Here is a 16,816-nt window from a genome sequence, read left to right as displayed (position 1 = left end):
CTATCAGACAAACTTTATACTATGCTTTTTTGTGTAAATATAATTTATCAGTAACTGATTACTGTATGCAAGGGGGGTGACGTAGCATTTCTGAGAGTACAATAGTTCTGCAAAATTTAGGCATTTCAGATTAGCAGGCATAATACTGCATTAATGTGAGGCTCCCTCTCCCCCCCCCCCCCAACTTTCTTGATGCAAGTCTTAGCCACATTTTTCACTATCATTACAAAATGTTCTGGTCTTCTGTTTGTGTTTTTTTACAATTTGGAATGGAATGAAGTAGAGAGACCCAAATAAGAGGACAGAAAAATAGTGGATGGCTTTTCAACTTGTGTCTCTAATTTTTTTAGAAAAAATAACAGTTGCATAACTTCTCTGAGTTTGCATACATAATGGCAATAATTCCCAAGAGAGAAAGTGGGAATTTAGATTAGAGTGGGATGGAAGTAATTTTGAATCTGAAATGAAGGCCATCCTTCATAATACAGGGCCATTTTATGCTGTGCTTGTGTTTGTGGGATGATATGTGATGGCCATTGTTGCATACAGTATTTCACTGAGAGTTTTCATTATGATCACGTAAAAGCTTTTTTTAAAAGGAATAAATAAAACATTAATCACAAAGTAATTTACTTTCTGGTTTGTGTTTATAAATGAGTATAAAATTAGAACTATTCAAATCCAACTGCTAATGGAAGTACTAAATGTTACGGCAATTGCCCATAACTCTGATTTGTAGGGGATATTAGAATAACTTTCTATGTCTTGAGCCACCTTTTACAGAACTCTAACCTAAGGTTAGGAAATAACAGCTGAATGTCACTGCTTGATTTCCCAGTGAAGTTGCCTTCAAATCTGATGTTTGATGTCAACAGATTTGAAAACCTTTGCCTGCACTTCTGCCTGGCATTTGTCTTCTAGGTACCTTTTTAAGCTGTTCCATAAATTGTTGGTGTTTACTAAAATATTGTCTGAAATACTATATTGAACAAAACAAGAAGCCTTTGGAAGTAATCTTATAATACAGAATGTCCTGCTTAAGAGGTGTACTAAAGAGGGGAATGACTTAAAATACGTTGTCCATAGACCTCTGATAAAGAATAAACGGGTTGCGTAAAGATTGAGCCCTAAAGAGAAACAGACACTACATGTGAAGGAGCATTCCGAACTAAATGTTGTTTTAAATGGCGTGCTAGTGGTTGAGCTGGAAAGAGCTGTTCCAGGGTATTTATGAAAGCGATAATCTGATTGAAGGATTGCCAGTTACCTTGCATGCCAGTCTACAAAGAATTCATTGCTCTGAAGCTGTCTTTATCACAGATATCTGTTGAAGGCTGACTCTTTGCATATAAAGTTGAAATGCCTCACCCTCCCTTTCAAAGGTTTGGGCAGCCTTGCCCCGACTACATTTCATATCGCCTTGCTAGTGCTTTGCCCTCCGTTCTTGTTCCCTGTGCTTCTACTGTACTCTTCCTAGGTCTCTCTTCACATTGCTCCACGTGACTAGCATGGCATCCTTTATCCTGTGCTGCTCCGTCAAATCCTTCCTTCTTGAAAACCTACTCTTTCCCTGGTTTCTACTCCTCCTCTTGCTTTACCTCAGTCTCTTTAAAAGAATCAGAAGGGACATGATTTGTTCATTATTTGTATTAACCCTCATCCCTCCTTTTGTCCCGTGTTTGTCTTATTTCAGACTAAACTCTTCAGGCAAGAATTAAAATATTTTTACTCTCAAAAATGTCATGCAAATATATGATGTGTTATAAATGTTTAACAACAATCTGTTGCTTTCTCTCCTAAATTCATACCAGCAGTTGACATATCAATATCCACAGCTACATATAGGACCCTACCAAATTTACAGTTCACTTTGGTCAATTTCACGGCCACTGGGTCTTAACATTGGTTAATTTTACAATTTCAGATATTTACATCTGAAATTTCAGTGTTGTAATTGGGGGGGGTCCTGATCCAAGAGGGGATAGTGTGTGTGGTATGTGTGTGTGTGCTGTTAGGCTGGTTGCAGGATTGCCATACTCACTCCTGGCTCTGAAAGCAGCACAGCTCTGAAGGTAGCGTAGCAGCTGCCGAGTTTCCTGCAGCTGGAGAAGGCTCCCAGAGGTGGAGGTAGGTCTGATCTCCCCAGTGCTGCTGGGAGCCTCCCAGCCCGGGGATCCTACCTGCTAGTCAGGGCCAGTGGTGGATTAGTATATGGCCCCATGCCCAGGGCCCCTGGATAATTTGAAAAATGGGTGACCCAGCCCTGGCAGGAGCTGTGGGGGCTGAAGTCCCAAGCTTGGGCACCCTGAGCCTGGGCAGAAGCTGAAGAGGGGGACAGAAGCCCCGACCCTGGGTGGCCCAGAGTCTGGGTAGGAGCCATGGGGGGACAGCAGCCCTGAGCCCCAGCTGGAGCCATGGGCGGGGTGAAGCTTGGAGCTTGGGCAGGAGCTGCGGGGGGTGAAAGACCCAAGTCCTGGCAGGAGCCGTGGGGAGTGGCAGCCCCCAGCCCAGGTTCCCTGAGCCGCTGGCAGGAGCTGCTGGGGGTGAAATCCTCAAGTCCTGGCTGGACCCCAGGTAGGAGCCATGGGGTGAGGGGCAGCTCCAGGCTGGGCAGGAGCTGTGGGGGCTGGAGGTCTGGGAGGTGGCAGCCAATGTTCCCTCTAATTTTTCCCATGCTCCCCCGCTGCAGTCCTGAGCACCTGCGTGGCACTTAATAGGCTGCTGCATGGCTATGCAGCTTAGAGGGAACTTAAGTGGCATGCTCCCAGCCCCAGCAGGAGCTGTGGGGTTGGGGCAGCACCCAGTCCAAGTCCCTGAGCCCTGGCAGGAGCTGCAACTACTACACCCCCGGCAGGAGCTGAGAGAGCTAGCGGGAGCAGCAGCCTGGAGCCTGAACTCCCAGAGCCGAGGTGGGGGTGGCGGTGGCAATGGGCAGAAGCTCCAGCGCTAGGGTGCCCTAGCCTGGGCAGGAGCCTCAGTTGGGAGTAGGGCACCCCGAGGCCCGGCAAGAGTTGCCCGGGGCAGCAGCCCGGAGCTCGGCAGAAGTGAGGGTGTACCACTCATTTCTGCACTGCCTGTGGAGGTGGGTCAGATCTCCTGCCATAACAGCCATGCAGGGGAAGGACAAGTCCTGTCCCTCCCCAGCCCACCTGACTTTGGAGAGATAAGATTTCATAGAGAAGGGCTTATTTCACAGTCTGTGACTTGTTTTTCACGGCCATGAAATTGGTAGGGCTCTAACTATATACTACTGTAATTTGAGGGGAAACGTAAATACATTTAAATTAACTCTGGCGTTTGGGATAAGGGTGTGTGTATGTGTGTTTTCTCAAGCATAAAGATTTGTTTATGCAAACTAGTCCCAACATTACTAAATTGTGAGCTTCTAGTAATGATAAAGCTGCAGTGCAGGTCTGTAGGACTGTATTGCTGCTTGAACTATAAAATGCTAATTGTATCTGTAGGCACTACTTTGTATTGATTGCTATTGGCTCCTCTCACTTGGTCTTGATCTTGAGCAGGTCAGTAAACATTTGTGAAAGGTGGTAGTAAGAGTATGTTAAAAGCTAAGGAGAAGGAATGAAGTTGCTTAAAATAAGTATGCGTTTCTTCAACAGGAGGTTTTCTCCTTGAAAATATGATAAAGGGCTTTCCATATTCTGAATTTTATAATGCATTAATCTATCTGGAGAAATTTCATAGGAGTGTGAATTAGAGCAGTAAGGATTTTTTTTCACGAGAATACACAACGCTTTTATCCTGAGCATTTCTCCTTTTGTAATGCAGACTTGCATTTTGTGAGCTTGCACAGTGCAGAAGTCATTTTTTATTCTAAATGTTTCTATTTTTGTGATTCTATCTCCTGTAGAGGGTTTCTTGTTCTCAGATGCAATCTTTGCAGTTTATCGATTTTTACTATTTTAATAACATTTAGATCGGCAGCTTGGTTTTCCCTTTTTCTCTGCACAACTATTTCTGTGCAGGGCAGTGAAGTACACATTGTATTTTAAAAGACATACTTCAGGTTGTGTAATGTTTTAGTTAGAGCGGAGTCTGGGTGTTGAGCTCCAAGCAAGATAACCCCCTCTTCTCCAGTCATTTCAAAAATATAACCAAGAGCCTTCTGGGTTTTTCAATAAAGTAAAATTTATATTAGTTTTTAGCTTGCCTTCTAAGATTGTGTTAGGCAGAATGGATTGTATTAATTTGCAGTGCTTATTTCTATGCCCTATTTCCATCTGTAACACAATGATACTTGAAGAGAAATAAACAAATGTTTTCACTTAATATATGAAATGTTTTGGAGAACTTAGGAGTAAGCACTGCTGTAAGAAGAGTGTTTAGACAGCTGAGTCATGATTGCAAAGTGTGTCAGCTGGGCTTGTGCAAATTCGTAATATCTGCAATTTAGAAAACCACTCACCAAGTAATGTAACCATAGTTCTCTGAAAGGGATAGTTTGTTTCAAAACAAATTTTCATAAGATTTGCGGTAATATGATTTGTTGCTGTCTAAAATGATTTGTTGCTGTCTAAAAACTAAGGGTGTATCTAGTTGGAGCCTGCTTCTAGAGGCCTGTCTACTCTATTGTACGAAATTGACTGGTGGGTGAAAAAGGTTCCCAACAGAGGTCCCCATGAACTGGTAAAACTGTTAGAGTAGAAAGGACAAAAGTTTCTCCATCAGCATTTCCATTATATTGTTGGAAACTCTTTCCACTGGGGTTTGTATAATGGCTAACAATGGAGACCTCATCCTGATTGAGGACTCTGGGTGCTACCTCAACATGCATATTAAAGAGTAATAGTATAGCAACTTTCAACACTGATTCAGGGGGACTGTTGCTGACATCCCTTGTCAGACGCAGGTCAGCTGCCTAGTGTAGGTGCATCTTTGGAGGAGGGAAGTGTCTCACGTTGCACTGCAGTGCCCCTTTTTGTTGGCTCATGTGTGTCATTGACAAGTTCTGAAGGGAGCTCTGTCCATCTTTCCTTTGCTGGAGTGATAGTCTTGCAAATTGGTGGACTGAAATAAGGATGTGAAATTCTTTGGCTTGGAGGATGGCTAGTTGGAAGAAGGAGGAAAGTAATGAAGAATGAATTGCTTTTGTATTGCAGGACTTGCTGCTTTATTTTCAATAGTAATTTGTTTCCCTTACTTGATAGGATGTTTCGCCTTCGAGGTCTTGCTGCCGTGGCAGGCTTAGAGGCTGTTTCCCGATGTTACCATGGAATGGCACATCCCACCAGAAGCAGGCAAAGACTTATGATGGCAGCTTTCATAGGAACAACTGCAGCTACAGCAAGTGCTGGACTCCTATGGAAGAGGTAAGTGCTCTCAGGAGTCATTCTTGAACAGAACTTCAGCCTTCTGCTGCTTTGGTCCTGCTTTGGTCCCCTGAAGAAATTAATGTGGAGTGAATTTCACCTTGATCATAGAAGCAACAGAAGACTATGCAAGGCAGCATTACTGCCTTGAGCTCCATTGTGTGAAGAGCAGCAGCTATTGAATGGACATGCATCTGTATCCCATATCCTACATGCAATAGAATTAGGCTCCAAGGGTGTTGGGGAGATGAGCAGGAGTTTGACTAGATTCTGTGGTTACATGGATCTACTGGACACAACCCTTCGAGGTTTCTAAGAGTTGTCACCCTTATTCTAGCTACAAAAGGGCTCTGGAGCTGTCATGCCTTGCCCACTGACTGGGAAGCAGATCATGTATTGTGGCACAAAGTCTAACTAATATATCGTGCTTTCACCTCTTAGGAAGCCTAGTAGGATATAAGTGTCATAAAATAAGACTGATGTTTCATAAAATATGAACTTTAAGCATAAATAAAAAGCCCACTTGCTGCTTAATGCTGAGAGATTTTTGTACTCTCTTGCACCATGTTAGATTTCATTTGAGGAGTATTAGCTGAAAATGTATAGTGCAAACTGCAGCTGTAGCATCAAATACTCTTCTTTATTCATGCTTCAGATGAGGCACGAAGGTTACTTTGTGACCAGTGTAAGACACCATGAAATTACATTTTCACAATAGTGAACAGTGTATAGAAATACTCAGGGTGGCACTAAATGAGCCTCAATTGACTCTGGTTATGTTCCATGCTCTAAACAAAGCAAGCAGTAAATGTTCTTTAGCTTCTAGTTGAATTAAATGTGAAAGCTGTCAGGAGCCACTGTTATCACTGTATGCTCAGGCTCACTACTGTGCAGATACCTTGATTAGTCCAAAGGTGATAGTATCATTGAGAGCGTATCTTATTTTCAATTCTAATATTTAGGTATTACTTTATGATCTTATTTTCCAACACAGTAGGTACACTTGCCTCTTATTCGGAATTATGGCAAGCTGTGAGAAGCAGTAATGTAATGTCTCATAATTGTTGTGTACTGTTTTCTGTTTTGGGCAAGGGAGCCTACTTAACATAAACAGAAAAAGTTGTTCACTGTTTTTGCCATTCCTATAATTGGCAAGACTTAAGCTCCTTGCTAAAAGGTGTCATCAAAAACCAGGGGGAAAGCACCATGATCCAGCACAGTCTCTTCTGATGTTACCTGTTAAAATTAATCTGGTTTATATAGTGCCTTTCAATTTGAAGGACCCCAGAGCACTTTACAGACGTTATAAAATCATGCAGCCAGCAGTGAGGTGGAATGCTGCAGCCATTCTGTGCCGATAACAAAGATGACTGTACTGTTATATATCTCCTTTTTGGGTGAGGAAGTGAATAGTCTCTCCATTTAAAACTACAGTGAGAATATTTTAAGTGCACATAACATAATTACCTAAATTAGGTTTTTGGCTAGGACACTGTAAGTTCATAGCTCTTTTGTGGAAAATGTCATAAAAATAACCAAGCTGTCAGGTATTAAATTTTATATCTCCTCTGAAGGATGGCACTTCCAGCAGCACACAGAGAGCTGACAAAATCGCAAACATAAGTGGTGTGGCAGAATACAGGCAACAGTGCAGCCTGGGGCCCAGGATTCCCCAAGTTCTAATAATCCCAGATATGCTGCTAATTTTTTAAAATTTTTCTTCCTCTGTCTATTTCTTAACTAGCACAGATAGGTTAATGTTTGTAAAGCCCTTTCACTTACCCTGGCGAGCCGCGTGCCAAAGGTTGCCAATCCCTGGTCTAGATAATAGTTATTCCTGCCATGAGTGTAGGGTACTGGACTAGGAGACCTCTTGAGGTCCCTTCCAGTCTGACGATTGTATGTTATTATTTACTTGGCTGTTTAACCCAAGAAATCATATTACCATTACAATGACAAGTTGTTTTAGTGTAGAAAATAGTTTATACTGATGCTACAAAATATTAAATAGACTGTTTCAAATAAAAACATTTTAACTTTGTGTTTAAAAATAAATGAAAGAAAAGAAACCCTACAATGTAGTAAAGTTCTTTTTCAGTTCTGTAGTGCTAATCTTATTGGTCATTTTCACTTGAACATGCCAAGCCACCAGCAAGAACCTTAACTGTGAAGTGGTTCAAGAAATGAGTTCAGCTGAATATATTTGAACATGAATAGATGCTGTGTTGTGCATACCACTGCATATCATACAATAAGTATAATTGAACTACTTATAAATAAGATGTTTAGCTGAAGGAACCAATGACATTACAGATGGAGGTGGTGTAGCAGCAATGTGGTCGACATCTTGAGAAAGATGTGGACACACAGTGTCCAGAGAACAACTCAAAGGATAACAAGTTTAGATAACATGACCTATCAGGAAACTTTACAAAACAAACAAAAAAACCAAAAACAAAAAAACCGAACTAGGCATGTTTAATCTTGAGACAAGAAGACCTGGGGGAGGGGAAAAGGGAGTGGGGAAGAAACTGATCTTCAAATATGTGAATGATGATAAATTGTTCCTCACATCCACTGATGGTGGGACAAGAAGTAATTGGCTTAATGTACAGCAAGGGAGATTTAGATTAGTTATTAGGAAAAACTTTCTGTCTATATGGATAGTTAAGTACTGGAATAGGTAACCAAGGGAGGTTGTGGAATCCCCATCTTTGGAGGTTTTTAAGAACAGGTTAGAACAGTGATGGGCAACCTGTGGTCTGCACGTGACCCATCAGGGTAATGCACTGGCAGGCCGTGAGACAGTTTGTTTACATTGACGATCCGCAGGCACAGCTTCCCGCAGCTCCCAGTACCGAAGTTCACTGTTCCCAGCCAATGGGAGCTGCGGGAAGCGGCACTGGTTGCAGGGATGTGCTGGCTGCCACTTCCCGCAGCTCCCGTTGGCCTGGAAAGGCAAACTGCAGCCACTGGGAGCTGCAGGCGGCTGTGCCTGCGGACAGTCAATGTAAACAAACTGTCTCGCGGCCTGCCAGTGGATTACCCTGATGGGCCATGTGCAGCCTGCGGGCCACAGGTTGCCACCACTGGGTTAGACAAACACTTGTCAGAGATGGTCCTGCCTCTGGACAGGACCATCGATGAGATTGCCTTTTGAGGGCCCTTCCAGCCTTAAATTTCTATAATTCTATATATAATGCATGCAGTGGGACTATTTTACAGTGGAAATTTTTCCCATAGAAGAATTTCACTCAAAGCAACATTTCACGGTAGCAGTTGCAGTTTGTATGTTACAGTGCATTGAAACAATTTAGGACTTGCATTCTGTTATATCCAAAATTACTTTTTCACAAATGGTATACATATAAATACATAAGCAATTAATGAAGCAAATCAAGATTATGTAAGATTTAAGGGAACACTCTCCAAGCTGGGAACAGTAGTTGTTTTTAAAGTGCTTCTTTGCATAAACTGTTCTGTTAAGACAGTTAACCTTCTGTAGAGATGATCTAATACAATGCTTGTTTTCCTTCAATTAGTTAAGCAAATATACTTTCATTGTTATATGAAACCTTGCTGTGCTGCGAAGCTGAAGACTTCTGGGGGGTTCTGGATCTCTTTCTTTTATCATAACAAAGAAGCCTGCTGCCTTTGATGGTATGTGACCCTAATAAAGGGTGTCTGCAAAAAGAAAAGGAGTACTTGTGGCACCTTAGAGACTAACCAATTTATTTAAGGGTGTGTGGTTTCTAATATTCTGATTAACCTTGAATGATCTATGCTTGAGGCCGTGACACTTCATCATGAACTAAATGAGATGCCCTATTCTGATCCTTGTCAGCAAAATGTCAGCTGTAATGCTTTCCTTAAAAAAGGTGACTTTAAAAAAAAAAAAATTACGGCACGCAATGTAGAACATGTAAATAGTAATATCCTGAAAGGCTTTTTAGAGTTCAGTCTGCTTCCTCCATAATCATAAGGATTTATTTAGTCTCTTAGGAAAATGAAAAGCTATTTAAAGGCGTATCAGTGCTTGGTGGTACTGCCATGTAGGAGTGTTCAGGTCTGGTAGTGACTGAAAGAAGATCTTATGCTTATCAGCCCTTTGGAAAGCTGGGGCTTCGGAGGTGGTGTTTTCAGTTATTGAGGAAGGACAACAGTGGAGAAAAGGAGGGCATCTGACCTGCAACACTTTCTAGAATTTGAAAGTAGCTTTGTGACATAGCCTTTGCTGACTATGGGAATTATTCCATTTTTACATGAGGCATGTGTGGATTATAGGAAATCCCAGGTATAGGAAATAGAGTTGTGCTATAATTGGGATAAGGAAGTGAATGCAATCATTTCAGGATCCCCCACCCGCACCCAACTGCCTTCTTACGTTGAATTTCTGAATATGTAGGAATCGCAAGCAAATCCTTTTGGAATGTTTTTTGCTCAGTAGGTAAGGGATTGCTCATACTTGGATGCCTGGACAACCCCTTCCCCCCACCAAAAATATAAAGGACAAAATAAAAGCTATACAAAGAGATAATTCAAGGTCAGGTATTTTAATGCATTGCCAAGTATGCTAAGGATTACATTTTTTTCCCCCCAAGGAACTGATAAAATTAACACAAACTAGACAGAGTTAATCAAAGACAAATAGCTGTTGATTGTATCTCTGAATTCTGTGTGGGTTTTTCCAATAGTAATCCTACTGGCTCTTTAGGAAAAACACAGTTCTTAAATATATCATAAAGGCAGAGTAGCCTCATATTTGTTAAAAATAATTGCCTTCAACTACTAATTATTAATCTAATGTGTTTATCTCTGTAGCTAAGCTGTAGCCACAATATTTTTCAAATGTCACTTTCCTAGTCTCTTGGCTAACTTGTCAGATGAATCACAGATGGCAATGGGGAGAAAGAAATACTTAATAAGGCTACATCATAAAAATAGAATGAGAGAGTTGTCAAAAGCTGGACTAGTATCTATGCTGCCTACTAATTTTTACAGTGAAGGTTTGGCAGATGTAATATTTTTCTGTATATGGCATAAAGTGGTGATTACTTCATTAATATTGATGTTTCATTAGGCATCTTAGTACAGAGGAAGCCCTGGAATTCAGGGCTTGAAAAAATCATTCACTCTAGTACTGATGAATGGAAAACTATCTTGGTGAATAGGGTGGGACTCTTATTTCTTCCCCCCCCCCCAATTTAAACTTGACTTTAAAAACACAAACTGTCTAGTCCTTATGATTAAAAACTTTAATGTAGGCTGCTGGCTGTCTCCGCCAGCCCAGGAAGAACTAGGGCCTTATCCAAAATCTGTGTAGGCCCTTCTTTCAAGGCACAGTTTGAAGAATAAAAATAAGATTCCCTAAGGAAGGCCAAAACAAAGCTATTCCCCTGACCAAAGCAGGCTGCAGGGACCCAAAGGCCTTTCCTCTTGCATCACTCCCCGCTGCTCCAGGGCCAGGCAGCCCCTTTCTTTCTCTTCAATGGAGCCCTTTCAGCCTGTCATGGTATCTGGAGTGGCTCACAACCATGAACGTCAACTTCAGGGTAGACTGTCAAGAAACAGGGCAGAGCCCTCCAAATGGTTGTATGTTCTGTCATTAGATTTCACCAATCCAGTAACAAGTGTGAACTCCTAAAGCACTGTATCAGTCTTACCAGAGAGTCATAGGCAGTCCAAGTCTATCTTGCCACCCAGACAAGCTGGACTTAGTGATAAATGGTCACTATACACCAAAAATCACAACAGTATTCAGATTACTCCCAGTCCCAAAGGACCAGCCACTTACCCCAGTCAGTTTGAACCTTAGTTCTCACTCCAAGGATAATACTTGTAGCCAATCCTATAGTAAACTGTCTAAGGATTTATTCATAAAATAAATGAGTTATTACAAGGTTAAATCAGGCAAGCATATATACACAGATGTTAGTCCATATTCCAAAAGGTGACAGAATTGTAGAAATCTGTCAACTCTGAATGCCTTTTAGGGCTAATCTGGGTTAACTCTGGTGACCTTTGCTTCCATTTTGTAGCTCCAGCTCTGTGAAAGTCTAGACAGCAAAAGAGATGAGAGAATTTCTTGTCAGCAATTTTAATTTCCTTCTTCCAAAATTAAATCTGTTGTGAGGATGGCCTTAATGATGGGCAGGAGATGACCCCTCCTGACTGGGTTCACGGTTTCAGAGCATACATGTTTTACAGTTACGAAGCAAAAATTTAAATATTATATAACGTGACCAATTATAATTGAGATTAACGCATGCAGCAACTTGGAAGCATATCCTTAAGTCTAAACCCTAACTACATTGTTATAAGTCTAATACTCATCTTAACCATACTAACACACAGGCCTATACATATGTGGTTTCATCACTGCTGACAGGGCCTGTAGCAGATACACACCAGAAAGATACAGTGAAGGGTGCTTAGGACTCAATAAGCCTCTGGGATAATGGGTGAATTGCATCTTTAGAAAACCAATTTTAGCATAACTCGTCTGAAAGAAGCGGGGAAAGGAGGAGCAGTAAAAACTTACAAGGAGCAGAACAAAGGCAGCCAGGTGACCAAGAGGGGTCCACAGGAAGACAGTGAGGAAAGGAAGAGGAAGCAAGGGCCAGGAGAGGAGAAGGTCACACAATCTGGATAAGTGGCTTCATGAGGTGCAGAGACCAGCCAGCGTGCAACAGCCTACAATAGAAGGGACACCCTGCCTGCCTCTCTGGACCCACATGGTTCCCCAAGGACTCAGGAAGGAAGTGTGAGAGAGACATTGTGGTTTCAGGTGTGTTTGGTATGATTATGATTATGTATTGAAGAGCATAAAGGTGTTACTCTCTACGCCGAGAGTGTTTAACGGCTTCACAACTACCGTGTGGCCTTGAGAGTTAAACTGTAACCAGGCTCTTAGCGGCTCCACACCTTTGGGGTGGAGTTCCGAGAGAGGGCATGCTTAAGTACTGGGGAGTCTGAAGGGACAGCGCTGCGCCCAGAGGGGCAATGTTGCTGGACAATGGATTCCAACTCTCAGAAAGGTGGTGCCAGATAGAAGGTCTGTGCTGTAGGAATAAGCCTAGCAACCCCAGGAATGAGACAGTGGCTGAACTCTGGTCAGGATCCCAGGACATGAAACACCCATGGTTCCAGAGCAACAGAGGCTTGGATTCTGCTCACAGCAGTCCTAGTGAGTGGCCAGGATCTCTGACAGTAGGTTTCTTAACCTTGCCCCAGACAGTCTCCTTGCTAATTTCTCTCCTTAAGACAATGGAGAATTGAAGTTACTTAATTTTGATTTTTTTCATTACTTTTTATGTAACTAAATAGACCTGATATTGAATGAAATATAAATGTCTGGTAGGTTTTAGCTGCTTCCTGCTGTACTAGGTGGTTTCCCCCTTCTTGCTGTACTAGGCAGCCAGTGTTACAATAGGAAGTACCCCAAATTTCTGAACACACAGCTTGCCAGGAACACATGGCTATCACTTTTTAAATGACTACCTTTCAGTCTAATTTTCCATGTAATATGGTTATTTGGGGATAATACAGCTCTCAGACTAGAAATAAGAAATGTGTGTATTGTGCATTGATAAGAGGCTTTACATAAAATTTGGTATATTTTCTTTCTGATGGCTTAGGAAGCCCGTCCATACTGATGTGATAAAGGATTAAACAAGATATGTTGTACCATTAAATCAGTGCACACTTTTAGGATAAAAATTGCTCAGCAGATAAAATTTTTTAGGACTTACTAGATACCTGTAAAAATAGAAGAGTGATATTTGTTGGAGCTGAGAAGGGAAGAATAATAATTGCTACATATTGTTTGGCTCCATGCACCTGGGTAAATCAGTTCTGGAATAAAGTAATGAAATATTTATGTATGGTTTTAGTATGAGAGATTCTCAGAAACACCACCCCCAGTCTAATGATTTTTAGAAGTCATGAAAATCTGATTGGATCACAAATTTCTTTTGTGACGGTTGTTGCACTTAGAGGATATTACAAAACTGGAAGCCCACAAGAAGGAGGGAGCTATAGACTGATATTCTGGACTAGATTGGTGAATGGAGGGAGGGGTGGAATTATCTCTTTTTCATAAATAAGCATAGATGGCTATGAGGAGTGTTGGTGACAGTCTTTTTATAAGCAGTGTACATGATATACCTGAAGTATTTAGTTCTAAATCTCTCATATCCACTACACTGACAGCAATAATATAACAAATTAGGGCTATCAAGCGATTAAAAAAACTAATTGCGCGATTCAACAATAATAGAATACCATTTATTTAAATATTTTGGATATTTTCTACATTTTCAAATATGCTGATTTAAATTACAACACAGAATACAAAGTATACAATGCTCACTTTATTTTTCATTTAAATATTTGCACTGTAAAAAACAAAAGAAATAGTATACTGGAGGTTTTTAAGATCAGGCTTGACAAAGCCCTGGCTGAGATGATTTAGTTGTGGATTGGTCCTGCTTTGAGCAGGGTTTGGACTAGATGACCTCCTGAGGTTCCTTCCAACCCTGATATTCTATTCTATGATTTCAAGGCACATAATACAAGTACTGTAGTGCAATCTCTTTATAATGAAAGCTGAACTTACAAATGTAGAATTATGTAAAAAACAAAAAAACAAAAAAAAACCTGCACTTAACAATAAAACAATGTAAAACTTTAGAACCTAGAAGTCCACAGTCCTAATTCAGCCAATCGCTCAGACAAACAAGTTTGATTACAATTTGCAGAGGATATTGCTGCCCATGTTTGGTTTACAGTGTCACCTGAAAGTGAGAACAGGCATTCGCATGGCACTGTTGTAGCTGGCATCATAAGATATTTACGTGCCAGATGCACTAAATATTCATATTTCCCTTCATGCTTCAACCACCATTCCAGAAGACATGCATCCATGCTGATGATGGGTTCTGCTTGGTAACAATCCAAAGCAGAGCGGACTGACGTATGTTCATTTTCATCATCTGAGTCAGATGCCACCAGCGGAGGGTTGATTTTCTTTTATGGTGGTTTGGGTTCTGTAGTTTCTGCATGGGAGTGTTGCTCTTTTAAGACATCTGAAAGCATTCTCCACACCTCGTCCCTTTCAGATTTTGGAAGGTATTTCAGATTCTTAAACCTTGGGTCAAGTTCTGCAGCTATCCTTAGAAATCTTACATTGGTACCTTCTTTGCATTCTGTGAAAGTGTTCTTAAAATGAACACATGCTGGGTCATCATCTGAGACTGCTATAACATGAAATATATGGCAGAATGTGGGTAAAACAGAGCAGGAGACATAGAATTATTCCCCAAGGAGTTCAATCACAAACTTAATTAACGCATTATTTTTTTTAACGAGCGTCATCAGCATGGAAGCATGTCCTCTGGAATGGTGGCTGAAGCATGAAGGGACATATGAATGTTCAGCATATCTGGCATGTAAATATCTTGCAACACTGGCTACAAAAGTGCCATGTGAATGCCTGTTCTCGCTTTCAGGTGACATTGTAAATAAGAAGCGCGCAGCATTATTTCCCAGAAATGTAAACAAACTTGTTTATATTAGCGATTGGCTGAACAAGAAGTAGGACTGAGTGGTCTTGTGGACTCTAAAGTTTTGCTTTGTTTTGTTTTTGAGTGCAGTTATGTAACAATCTACATTTGTAAGTTACACTTTCATGATAAAGAGATTGTACTTTATTACTTGTATGAGGTAAATTGAAAAATACTATCTTTTGTTTATCATTTTTACAGTGCAAATATTTGTAATAAAAATAATATAAAGTGAGCAATGTACACTTTGTGTTCTGTGTTGTAATAGAAATCAATATATTTGAAAATGTAGAACAACATCCAAAAATATTTAATGAATTTCAATTGGTATACTATTGTTTAACAGTGCGATTAATCACGATTAATTTTTTTACTCACGGTTACTTTTTTCGAGTTAATCATGTGAGTTAACTGCGATTAATCGACAGCCCTATCATAAATATCTTTTAAGGTGGGTTTACAAGCAGATCCTGTGCAGCCTGTCTGCTGCTGTGTCAAGGTTCCTCCCCCACTCTAAACTCTAGGGTACAGATGTGGGGACCTGCATGAAAAACCTCCTAAGCTTATCTTTACCAGCTTAGGTCAAAACTTCCCCAAGGTACAAAATATTACACCCGTTATCCTTGGAATGGCCGCTACCACCACCAAACTAATACTGGTTACTGGGGAAGAGCTGTTTGGACGCGTCTTTCCCCCCAAAATACTTCCCAAAACCTTGCACCCCACTTCCTGGACAAGGTTTGGTAAAAAGCCTCACCAATTTGCCTAGGTGACTACAGACCCAGACCCTTGGATCTTAAGAACAATGAACAATCCTCCCAACACTTGCACCCCCCCCTCTCCTGGGAAATGTTGGATAAAAAGCCTCACCAATTTGCATAGGTGACCACAGACCCAAACCCTTGGATCTGAGAACAATGAAAAAGCATTCAGTTTTTTACAAGAAGACTTTTAATAAAAAATAGCAGTAAATAGAAATAAAGAAATCCCCCCTGTAAAATCAGGATGGTAGATATCTTACAGGGTAATTAGATTCAAAAACATAGAGAACCCCTCTAGGCAAAACCTTAAGTTACAAAAAAGATATACAGACAGAAATAGTTATTCTATTCAGCACAATTCTTTTCTCAGCCATTTAAAGAAATCATAATCTAACACATACCTAGCTAGATTACTTACTAAAAGTTCTAAGCCTCCATTCCTGTTCTGTCCCTGGCCAAGACGACTACAGACAGACACAGACCCTTTGTTCCTCTCCCTCCTCCCAGCTTTTGAAAGTATCTTGTCTCCTCATTGGTCATTTTGGTCAGGTGCCAGCAAGGTTACCTTTAGCTTCTTAACCCTTTACAGGTGAGAGGAGCTTTCCCCTGGCCAGGAGGGATTTCAAAGGGGTTTACCCTTCCCTTTATATTTATGACATGCTGCTTATGACCCAGTCACTCCATCTTGTTCTTACTTTCCACCCTGGCATTATTTTGTGCTGTCTTGGTTCTTATGTCTTCATGTGTACAGGGTGTTTCAGTTTAATTGTTTGGTCCCTCTCTCACTGTCTTGGTATCTTTTACCAAGCTTGATCCACTCCTCTTCCCCACCTGTGCTTTCTCTCTGCTTCCTTAGGTAAGCTTATCTGTTCACAAAGCTTCAGCTATCATCTCTGTTCAGATGTCCTGCCAATCTACTTCTTCTCTTCTGCCTCTCCAATCTCCACTCTCTGGGCAATCTGACATTGCCTTCCTGATCCCTTCCTGAAAGATTCTACACTGGAGAACATTATCTGTACTCACAAACACTTTCCTCTTCTCTCCCCAATCATACAGATTCATAATCTCTGGCCTTGTCTATGCTAGAGAAGTTTTGCTGGTATAGCTATCCTCGTAAACCCTCCCAGTGTAGCGGTACTTGAATAAATTTTTGCATGCACACATC

At 41.1% G+C, this 16,816-nt stretch overlaps 1 protein-coding gene across 5 annotated transcripts in view; it reads left to right on the top strand.

Moving 5' to 3' along the window:
• The window catches only part of MICU1 (mitochondrial calcium uptake 1), a 208,726-nt gene that overhangs the window by 32,568 nt on the left and 159,342 nt on the right, over nt 1-16,816 (top strand). For all 5 annotated transcript variants that reach the window (XM_075130908.1, XM_048856880.2, XM_048856881.2 and 2 more), the window contains exon 2: nt 5,166-5,327. In XM_075130908.1, the coding sequence (XP_074987009.1) occupies nt 5,166-5,327 (162 nt within the window). The remainder of the gene's footprint in view (nt 1-5,165; nt 5,328-16,816) is intronic.

The sequence above is a fragment of the Caretta caretta genome, chromosome 7 (assembly GCF_965140235.1).
Source record: "Caretta caretta isolate rCarCar2 chromosome 7, rCarCar1.hap1, whole genome shotgun sequence".
Taxonomy (NCBI): Eukaryota; Metazoa; Chordata; order Testudines; family Cheloniidae; genus Caretta; species Caretta caretta.
This window is presented reverse-complemented; position numbering and strand designations above follow the sequence as displayed.